Source organism: Vanacampus margaritifer, chromosome 8 (genome assembly GCF_051991255.1).
Source record: "Vanacampus margaritifer isolate UIUO_Vmar chromosome 8, RoL_Vmar_1.0, whole genome shotgun sequence".
In the NCBI taxonomy this organism is placed as follows: domain Eukaryota; kingdom Metazoa; phylum Chordata; class Actinopteri; order Syngnathiformes; family Syngnathidae; genus Vanacampus; species Vanacampus margaritifer.
Window position 1 is genome coordinate 1,521,481 of NC_135439.1, and position 11,073 is coordinate 1,532,553.

The following is an 11,073-nucleotide window of genomic DNA, read 5'->3' on the forward strand; positions in this document are numbered from 1 at the left end:
ATGGACAAGAAAATAATGTTCAAAAATAAACATGGTGGACATTACATAACAAATTATCTTAAAAAATAACCTTAAAATACGCTGTATTTTTAAAATTACATGTACTTTGTACAAATGTACCATAAAGACTATTATTCATTCATTGCACAATGTGGTGAATTATTTATTAAAAAAAAAAAAATCATACTATGGTTCAAAATTACAAATGTGGGTATTATTTTTGTGAATTATTGACCAATTTAAAGCGTTTGAAATGGCTTACACACTTTGATTTAATGATGCAATATTAATAATTAAATAAACATGCCATTTTAGCGGTCTCCTGAAAAGTGACGACTTTTCTTGGTATGAGGATTCCACACGACGCCAGTGATATATTCATTTGTATATATGAAACGTGAACCCTATTAAACAACATGGATTCCACCCTCAGCCCACCCAAAAAACTGACTCAAAAAAATGTATATACTAGAATAATAAAACACTGACATTAGGTGTATTCCTCATTAAAACAAATTACTTTTCAGGAGACCCCCCAAATAAACTTCATGCTTGTTGAGTGGTTGACATTGTATCGAGCAAGCCATTTCAACACTTTTGATCTGAGGTTTTGGTCTGAGGCCATTGACTCCTATTACTCTTTAATTTTGAAGTCAAAAGTGGCAAATTGTGGCAGAAGTAGAGAACAAAAAAAAAATATGTTTAACGTTAAGAAAAATAGCCATTTCAGTCGAGATTTCTGGCCAAGATAAAAAGAACAAATTCATTCATCAAGAAACATGAATGAGACACACTTTATTTACTTACGTGGGCTACACAAAACAATGCAAAAGGGCAGCTCTGGGCCACCCGTGATCCAATAATCAACAACAACAACAAAAACATTTGAACAAGTAATGAACATCCCTACGAATCATCCCTTGACTTGCTGCTCCTCAGGCATCATAACCATCACCTCCCCTTCCATCACCACCTTGTCCTTGACCGAGCACGTCACGCCGATGAATGCGAACGACATCTTGATCTTGCGCACTTCGGCTTCGGCCAGCACTTCCTCGCCGATGAAGAGCGGCGCCGGGAAGCGGATCTCCTGGTACAGGAAGACGCAGCCGGGGCCCGGCATCCTGGTGCCCAGCACGGCCGAGATCAGCCCGTTGATGAGGACGCCGTGGACCACGGGGGCCTCGAAGGCGGTGGAGGCGGCGTAGGCGGCGTCCAGGTGGAGCGGGTTGGTGTCGCCCGTCAGCTCGGCGAACAGCTCCACGTGGCGGGCCGAGAAGACTTTGGTGAGGGAGGCTCGCTGGCCCACGTAGAGCCGCGCTGCCGTCGTCGTCGAGATGGAGGACGACAGCAAAGTTCTGACTTGACTCCACATTGTTCTCGTGAGTCGTCAGTCCAGCTCTAGCTCGCGGCTGTTTCCCGTCAGCGAGAGCAGGAACGGCGACACCTGAGTTTTTGGCGAAGAACAAACAAGTAAAAGACAATTAAACATTGTACCTACAAACACCAACATGTTCAACCAACCAAACCACTTCATCTGAAAAAAGTAGCTAGCATGACGCTAACACAGAAGCCGAAACGTCATAGATGGGCTAACGTTAATTAGCGTTGATGTTATGGTAACTATAAACCTTCAAAGATATTTACACAAGGGGCAGCAACATATCGTATTTTCACGACTATAAGGCGCACTTTAAATTCTTACATTTTCTCAAAACCCGACGGTGCGCCTAATAGTGAGGTGCACATAAGAGTCAACTTGGTGGCGAATTCTCCGGCACCTCCTCCATCCACTGCAATCCTTGCAGGCCTATATATATTTATATCCTCGACTATTCATTTTAGTTTGGGACCTACTCTGACTCTTTTTCTTGCAGTTCATTCCGCTATATCTCTTCCAGAAGAGCTCAGTGTTGCCTCACTGGCATGTTGTGGCACAACGTGGTACTGCACTGAAGGTATGCAGCTCTCAATTCTCACTTAACTAATAGGAAAGTAGTAGTTACTTTCAAGGAAGGAAATATGTTGACGTGACGCATATCGACTGTTGTAACGTCTGCGCGTGTCAGGGTTGTTAATGGAGCTTACGCAGAGTCTTCGCTTCTTAATGATATTTAAGTGTTTGGGGGAACATAGTTTGGGGTATATTTACTGTTTCACTTTTATATAGGTCATTTGAGAAAAAGAAATAGAGGAAGCAACAACTTTTTGCGTCATGTCTTTGTCCCTAACCTCCGCCAATAGCGACTGAATACGGTACGAGCAAGAAAGCAGTTATCGTACCTGCAGCACTCGAAAGGCGCAGCTCTGATCGTTGTAGAAGCCCAGCAGTGTCAAAGAGCTCCACAGCTTCACCAAACCACTAGAAAAAAACACACACAAAAAAACATACGTAAACAAAACGCAGACTCTCTCGTTACACTTTGACTTCTTCACCTTTTGGATACGCGCAGGAAAGCAGTGAGGGTGTCTGTGTCGTACTTCAGGACGTCAAAGTGTAACGCGGCCCCCACCTGAAGTACAGAAATGCACATCAACAACAAACCCAACATGATCATTGCAACGGCAGGCTTCATTTCCGCTTACATCTCCGTGGAGACTCTTCAAGCCAGTGATGATGAACTGTTTCAGTTCAACCGCACTCAGTTTGGTAAACTTGTCCTCCAGCACGCTTGAAGTGGAACAAAATGTAGTCGTTATGAAGTACTCACAGTCGGACCAAAGAGTGTTGCTGACTTACAGGCAGACTTTCATGTACTGATAGGGAGCAACGTCCTTCAATACGACGCTTTGGTAAACAACAGGATTGTCCTTGCTCTCCGGATTCATCCTATTGAAGCATCGGCGGCTATACGAAAACAAGCATTAAGTACAAAACATTTTGAAATGGTTTTAATACAAAATCGACACACAATCCCTGCCGAAATAGGAAGGCATTGCAGTAATTGGCGTCAAGGAAGTATGCTGCAGTGATAGATCTCGATGGTGAGACTAACATCACTGCATGTCGGGGTGGAGTTACGTTTGGCCGGGGTTGTGACTCGAAGTTTTGCAGAGACTTCATGGCAGGTGCATGTACATGCGACATTTATTTTTAAACATGATGTAAGATTATTACGAAATGATATTTAACAAACATGGGATCCGTTTATTTACAAAAAATAAAACTCAAACGTTTATAATTTCCTATACTCATTTAGACTGCAAAATACCACAAACTATGGCCCCAAGACACTCCCAACATTTCAAACTCATTTTACAAAATATCCCTTAAAATTGAATGGCTTACTGATTATTTAATTCGGAAATGTTGCACCATAAGTGCGCATGCACAGAGAATAGGGTTTTGGCAGTATCGTGGGGCATTTTTGAATAGCACAAAAACTTTGCAGATAGGTTTTGACAGGGGATTTAAAAAAAAAACGTGAATTATGTTGCTCGAGAAAGTGACGAATATGCAAAACATTAAGGGTTGAGATCAGCACGTCTAGAAGTTTGATTCGGATACGTACAATGATCACTGTTTTACACCAGTACCCCAAGGGGGAAAATGTTTTTGCTTTTGTTACCTTTAGGTTGCTCGTATCACCACGAATGTGCGTTTTTGTGGTTCACGAGCAGCTGCGAGTGCCTTCATTTAGGCTACGAAAGTGCAGTTGAGCGTCGCAAGCGTTTATTGCGTAGGAGCAAAAGCGGTTAAAACCACGAGGATGAAACGTTGCACCGTGATTTAAAAAGAGACAAGAGACAATAAGAAAGATAACCAAACTGGATTAAATGACGCATTTGAAAATCCCACTATATTGTCAAACTCGAGCACGCTAACAGCGAGGTCAAACAGGTGAACGCGACAGTTAACAAAATAAAACCCAGATTTTAGATTGTGGAAATGTTAGGCTAGCAAAATGTGTTTTTTTTTATGCGAATAGACTTACCTAGTTTTGCTAGTTTTACAAAACACGAAAAGTTTCAAGCATGTTTTCAATCCGCGATTGCTAGACGGTCTTCCTTGAGTCGGCTGTAGGTGGTTAGAAGTATTAAACACTGCCCCCTACCGTGCCTGATCACAAAATGACAAACTAGTCGATAAAAAAAGTCGACATTATCCATAAGATTAAGATTTAAGAACTCAAATTATTGTCCTTTAATGACATTATGAACTCGTTAAATGAATTTGATGTTAATAAACACACTTTAAAATTAATCGAAGTACTTCATTAGCTACATTTAAAACACAAACAGTAGAGACAAAAAAATACATTAGACAACCAAAGGTCTATTTCACAAAGCAGGTTTAGTGACAACTCTGGGTCAAGAAATCCTGAAATGTGGGAAACTCTGCGTTTTCCGTGTCAGTTACCGTTTTAATATGTTACATGAACCAAACCTGAAACCTGGTCGGTTGCAGGTTTTTCACAATGTCCGCTGCGGCGAGTTTTTGCGTAAATAAAGTCAAAAAATTTTGTCAGGAACATGGCATGTCCTTTTGACAATGACGCCTGATGCCGCATTATTGCACGGGGAATTAAATATTCGTCATGAGATTATCAGACCGCGCATCGATATGCTTGCATTTCCGTAGTTATTTTTTTCGCTTCCCTGTTGCCATAGTGACTCGACGAATCGGGGCTCCATTGATCTGGATTTTTTTGGTGTGGCGGCAACGCCAGGTGAAACACTCTGCGTTGATATAACTACCTCAAATCAGCTGTCCTGGAACCGAAAACGCAGTGTTTTGTTTTTTTAATCTCAGGGCATGGCAATTCGCTGTTCAGGTCTTTGTGTTTATTGAACATGCTTTGTGAAATGGACCCCTGATCATCTCCAGTGCTTTTGTTGAGGTTTAAAAGTCTTCCATATCCGGAAAATAAACACACAAGACATCACAACAAACTCAGCAATAAATGGAATAAAAACATCAAAATAAAACTTATTTCTTATACATTCAGTCATACATTTGTACAGTATCAAGTGTAAAAACAATTATTTCATTATAATCATGTATTTATAACCAATTATAGCAGCTATATAATTTTAAGTTCAAGAAACTTTTTTCTTTGAGTCCTTGTTGAGGACTTTTTTCTTCACGTCCTTATTGTGGACTTCCGGGACTTGTGTACGCAGGAAGTCCATGATGAGCTCTGCCGCCTTCCTGGGCCTCTCCAGCGCTATGGTGTGGCCACAGTTGTCCAACAGAAACAGCTGACTGTGGGGCACCGCCGCCTGCATTGTAGATGCCCCGGAAACATCTAGAACCTGCAACAATGCCACACAGAACATAAACAAATGTAAAAAATAAAAATAAAAAAAAAGGTCACAAGCTCCTGTGCGATTATTACACTTGCTATAGTTTTTTTCCTCATGGGGAATTGGAGGAGTCTTTTTATTGATGTTTTATACTGCCTTCATGTGGTATTGAAATTATGAGAAATGTCGAGTAGAAAATTACACGTTAACGCCCCCTGATGTTGTATTTCATACTGGACAACTGGGAATTTATTTGATCCCCGAGTTTCCGAGTTGAGAGAACTATTCAAGTTTCAACATGGCGGAGCGCGCCATGGATAGGATTTGTGAATGGCAAGAAATATTAACACTTATAAGGGTGTTAACGTTCGCTAGCACAGCAGGTTGTTTTGCTCGAACGACAAAATCACATGAACAGAACTCTGTCGTAATTAGGAGTTAGGATTAGGTAAAGTCCGTCTTTCCCATAGCACGTGAAGGCAGGGTAAATACAAAATTAAAAAAAAATCAATAATTTTCATTACCTGGTCTTGCTTCCCCCAAAGTATTTGCAGAGGTGATGTAATCAAATGTAGATTTTCTTGCAGAGAATGGCGAGATTTTTCCTCAACCAACTCCATGAACACTTTAACAAAACACAAGACACACACACAAACGCACAAACACTTAGTTAGCAGTTAGCAGTGTAGCATCCACAAGCATGTGAAAGTCAAAAGCGGGATGGTGGACGCACTTTGTCTGTAAAAGTCATTGTGGTGGATTCTGTTATCAAGGAGGCCGCGCAGCACCTAGCAACAAACAAAAAAACATCCACGGTCACGACACATGCTTGCCGGCGGCCATGTTTGTAGTTCTTTACCTGTCGCGGAATCTTGGGGGTCTTATGGCAACAGAGGCGCAACATGTCTTCCAGCTCCCGTGGAGTGGACGGAATCAGAGGGATGGAAGAGCCCTCGGGGTTCTTCTCCATCTCCCTCAGACGGGTGATGAACTTGGTTTCGGTGGGATACACCAAACCTGGAGGAGGAAGAACCTTAATCATCATCAGAGATCCTGCCTTGCACACAGACGGGGGTGTTAAAACGTCACATCCTGGTCCCGCCATTGCCTTTTTGATTTTTCTGAAGTAATATCAGAGTGTGAATGCGGATAGAGGACCAGATTGTAGCGCTTCCAAATGTGTGAAATAAATGTTGTCATAACATGTTGGAACTTGCCTTGTTTGTGTTGTTTTGTCTCCCTCTACAGGCGTTTCAGCAGAATTGCTTTTTTGTTGAAAAAGCGTAAAAAAGCGATGCTTTTCTCTGGCACAAGCAACATAGTTAGTAGTGAGAACTGTAGCTGTAAAATAGTAGCGTAAGCTAGCGTGTGGTTTGCGCACTGCCCATTATTGCCTGGAGGTGTCATGTGATCACCTACCGGAACACGGCTAGTCAAGAGTAAAAACACTACGCAAAAACGCCTGTAGAGGGCGACAAAGCAACACAAATAAGGCAGCTCCAAAAGGTCATGACAAATTTAACCCACTAGACGTCATCCAATGATCTAATTGACGTGATACCGTGTCACACAAGCTGTGTGTGAAAGGGGCTGAGGTTCCAATTTACCTGAGGGGCACATCAAAGTCACGCCGGACAGGTATGTTGGGTAGGTGGCAGCATACACCCCCGCCACGTTACCCCCCATGGATGTTCCCACCAGGTGAAAGGGTCTTTTGTCCAGACCAACACTCTGCACAAACTAAACACAAATTTTACACGTTGAAACTTTGCATGAGGGCAAATTTGACAAAAGTTCTTTTACACTAATGTTCATTTCACAGTCTTTTTCTTTTTGACTTCATCCATACTCGATATTTTACACCATTATCTGTACCTCTAGTGCTTTTGCCACCTCTACAAGACAAACACTCACATGCTCACACACACCTGATGGATTCGGGCAACCTGACCCTGAATGTTGTAGTCCTCAGACCCGGTGCGGCTGGTCCCCTCATGTCCCGGCATGTCCACGGACAGTAAGTGCAGCTCTACGGGGACGTACTGGTAGAGAAAACAAACGCACCGTGTAAACGTTTTCAGCCACCGCTCTTGTCTTTAGGATGAAACATAATATATGAATATAGATTCATTTGAAATTCCAGTTTGTCTTTCTACAGCAGAGGTCTCACCATTGTATATTTTTTTATATTCTAATGCTAATTGCTGCAAAACTGAAACAGATAGAAACATACTTTTTTTCTGATGAAAGAAGAGACTTTAATCTTTCTTTTGGTAAGTTCCATGTTTTTCTAGCAATAGAACACAATATTCCGTGGGCTTTGCAAAATCAGTCAAAATCCAGTAAAACATCCGGGAGTGAAGGAGGTTGCTTCTGTGAAAATGGCTGCTAGTAAATGAGTTAACAACCCTTCCAAATTTGAATGTTTAAAAAGAAAAAGAAAAAGTCAAGCATATAAACAATGAGGCGCTCATTTGTCATTACACAGTTAGAATGGTTGAAATAATAATAAAGAAATAAAAAGTAAACCCATTGGGTTCATGCCATGGTGTGTTACCTTGACCAAGGGCAACCACATGTCTTTGGAGGCGGAGAAGCCGTGCAGGAGCAGTAAGGACGGCGTGGCGCCCCCTGGCGTCCCGCGGCTGAAATAACAGAAGCGGTAGCTGCCGCTGTGCGAGTAGCGGACCACCAGGCCCAGTTTGAGACGCATGAACCTGCAGCACAGGGACCAGATTGCCAGTTACACGAACCCAAAATTAGAATTTCGAATATTTGGCGCTTTACTATTTATACATTCACCTTATCTGTGTTTTTTGGTAAAACATATCACCAGATACTTTCAGAAAAACTTTAGTTTTTTTGTGTGCTTTACACAATGGCACAAAAGCCCTGGCTGTGATAGGAAAGTAGTACATTGCTGTCGAGGAACAACAGTGCTACCTTGACTTACGAGTGGTCCAAGTCCAATCACAGGTGGGTGGAGGAGACAAAAATTGTACTCAAGTAGAAGTTACTTTAGAAGAGTATGAATCATGTAAGTAGTCCTCCGAATAATTACTTGAGTAAGAACAAGTATTTAGTTGTTTTTTTTAAATAGCAGATGAAAGTCAAAAAGACAAAAATATATAACATGGGAATTTGCAATTAAAATATTACCAACAGAATAACTCATTAAAAAAATAAAAATAAAGCAAAATCAGGAACAATAAATGTGATCATATTAACTTCACCCTTGTTGATCAACAATGCTGACATCTATTTCATTACTCAAAAGCAATTTGAGTTCTGCCGATTCCCATCTTTGTTTTGTTACGTTTTGTAAAACACAGATCAAAACAGCCTTCTAGACGTTTCTTCAGTTCCAAATTTAGTTCTTGTAGGCTGAAATGCCAACATTTTTAGGCACACACAAAACAGTGCTGCTTCTTTTTGAGATTTTCAAACGACACAACATTCCGCTACAATTCCAACCTGCTAGCGACGTGAGATAAAGTCTGCTACACCTCAAAGACTGGACAACCCATAAACGGAAAAGCACTTTGGTGTATTTGGTCAAATGCGGTGAGGAACACAGACGCATATATCGGGGAAAGCAAACAACCACTGAGCAGGCACATGGCATCTCTACGGTTCGAAAATCAGCAAAACTCTATTCAGGCAGGCATGATATGATAGTGTGTGTGTGTGTGTGTGTGTGTGTGTGTGTGTGTGTGTGTGTGTGTGTGTGTGTGTGTGTGTGTGTGAGACAAAGTCCACTTGTCAGGGGAATTTAAGGCTTCCTTTTAAATAAGAGCCTACTTTATGACAGCGAGTAATACTTTGAAAGGTCACAAATGCTTTGCAACTAATTGCACATTTTCCGCTCAAAATGCACCACAAGTAACTTTTGACTTATTCACATGCTCACCAGTTATAAGCCTGGATAATCGTACGGGGCCACAGCCACAAGGTTGCGAAAACAGCCAAAACGGGAAGCGCCACGGCGGTCCCGATGAGCGCCATCGTCACGGAGACGCTCGCCTCCATTGCTTGGCTGTAAAAAATAAGAATCGTGTCAATATTTCAAAAGGCTGCTTCCTGTTGCCTTGCAGGAATGCGCGTAAATTGGGGTCAACCAAATCAAAGTTTTATGCCTTATTCAACCCAAATGTATGAACTCAAAATTGTTGCAATTTAACATCCACCTGTCTACTACGATGCCATCAAATTTGTTACTGATTGGATCACTCTCTTAAGAGTCAATTAGCCAATTTGCTGCCTAAAAATTTCTAACTTCCAAAGTCTTGTCATTTCTCTCTTTCGTAATACAAGTGCCAAGGTCTAATATTCATCTTGACGGTCTAATATTTATCTTCTACTCAAAAGATGTGCAGATCTCAAATCCAGAATGATGCAACCCCGCCATCTACAGGGATCTGTTAGCCAATACAGTGGTTTAGAGACCCGAATTTCAGGTGTGTATTTTTGATGCTAGTCCGATCATTCCCCAAAGAGTGATCCAGGAGAATACAACCCCTGGAAAGGGCTCAAAATGTACACTTAAAAACTCACAAAGGCAAATTTTGACTAGACTAACTTGTATATGGTCAGACTTGTGACATCTTACTCCATCTACATTTGATAATAAAACTCCTGAAAATAGCTCCAAAGTTGACAATTGATTTTTACGATGGCAAATTGTATACAGTACCTGCCGCTTTCCGTTTGATTTGTAAGTATTCTGTAAATGTGTTTTTACATGACCAAATTTCGTATTTTGCAAATTAAGTTTTTGATCAAGGTGTTTTTCTGTTTGGTCATGCGTGCTTTTCTTCATACTGTGGCACCAGCCGCCCCACCATGAACGTTTGCGACTAGGACAAAGGTGCTACGACATGCTTACGTCATCAGGTCCGTCAAACTTGTGTAAAAAGATAGGAAAATGAATCATTGCTGATTAATATTTAAAGATTGTTTCACATTCACGATGGAATCAATACAGGACGTTAAATAGAAATTGAGACAAAAATAAAGATTATGCTTCCTGTCACTTTGTAATGTCATCAACAGCGAGTGGATATTGGCTGCAAATTATGTGCAAAGTCGCTGTTGTTTGACGCTAATAAGTAACATTTTGTTTAACATGTCAAGGTTATGGAAGGCGCTTACCTGACCACCGAATTCGCTCCGACGAATCACCGGCAAATGTCAACGGAAACGCAAAAGTCCTCCTTCATTCGGCCCGATTTCTCCTCCTCTTCCTCCGTTTTGTACGCAAAAGTCCTCCTTCATTCGGTCCGATTTCTCCTCCTCTTCCTCCGTTTTGTCTTCCTCTTTCACCAAATTACTCAATCGCCTTTCACTCGCACTTTAAAGGGCAAGTACAAGCAGCGCTGCGTTCAATGACGACGGGCACTGTTGGATACGACAATTAAAGGCCAAGTACTGTACGTGAACAGACCGTGTTGCGTTCATGGACTACCGGAATTACTGGACACGAAATCTTTGAACATTGGACTGGCCGCGCTGCATTCATTTGAGACGGGAGTTCCGGTGACGTAGCTGTTCGTCGGTATTCAGCGCATTGAACAGATCGTGCTGCGTTCATAGACAATGGGAAATGTGGGGGGAATCATTTACGGGTCAGGTACTTCAGACCGACGAAGTCTTTGAACATTGGACTGGTCGTGCCGCAATCGTGACAACGGGAGTTTCAATTACTAAGAAAACGTTGGCGTTAAGATAAGATCTCAAATCGTTATACTTGCTACTGCATTGCATGCATGTTTGATACATAAGCATGCTTCTTTTGAGTATTTGTTGCTTGTTAATGTACTTATTCCA

General features: G+C 41.6%; 3 protein-coding genes across 3 annotated transcripts; all 3 read right to left on the reverse strand.

Moving 5' to 3' along the window:
- Positions 1-780: 780 nt before the first annotated feature.
- Positions 781-1,375, reverse strand: LOC144056710 (hydroxyacyl-thioester dehydratase type 2, mitochondrial-like). The gene has a single exon (XM_077573723.1). The coding sequence runs from the start codon at positions 1,373-1,375 to the stop codon at positions 914-916; it is 462 nt and encodes a 153-aa protein (XP_077429849.1). The 3' UTR covers positions 781-913.
- rpp14 (ribonuclease P/MRP 14 subunit) lies at positions 1,301-4,091 on the reverse strand. Its single transcript, XM_077573724.1, has 6 exons — positions 3,936-4,091; positions 2,741-2,848; positions 2,587-2,671; positions 2,437-2,513; positions 2,284-2,362; positions 1,301-1,447 (listed from the first exon to the last, which is right to left on the reverse strand). Exons 2-6 carry the CDS (start codon positions 2,827-2,829, stop codon positions 1,391-1,393), a joined length of 387 nt encoding a protein of 128 aa, XP_077429850.1. The 5' UTR covers positions 2,830-2,848; positions 3,936-4,091; the 3' UTR covers positions 1,301-1,390.
- Positions 4,092-4,763: 672 nt separating this feature from the next.
- On the reverse strand, positions 4,764-10,630 carry LOC144056708 (monoacylglycerol lipase abhd6-A-like). Its single transcript, XM_077573720.1, has 9 exons — positions 10,399-10,630; positions 9,158-9,283; positions 7,805-7,964; positions 7,176-7,289; positions 6,855-6,987; positions 6,107-6,264; positions 5,981-6,035; positions 5,772-5,872; positions 4,764-5,256 (listed from the first exon to the last, which is right to left on the reverse strand). The coding sequence occupies exons 2-9, from the start codon at positions 9,274-9,276 to the stop codon at positions 5,041-5,043; spliced, it is 1,056 nt and encodes a 351-aa protein (XP_077429846.1). The 5' UTR covers positions 9,277-9,283; positions 10,399-10,630; the 3' UTR covers positions 4,764-5,040.
- Between the last annotated feature and the right edge of the window lie 443 nt (positions 10,631-11,073).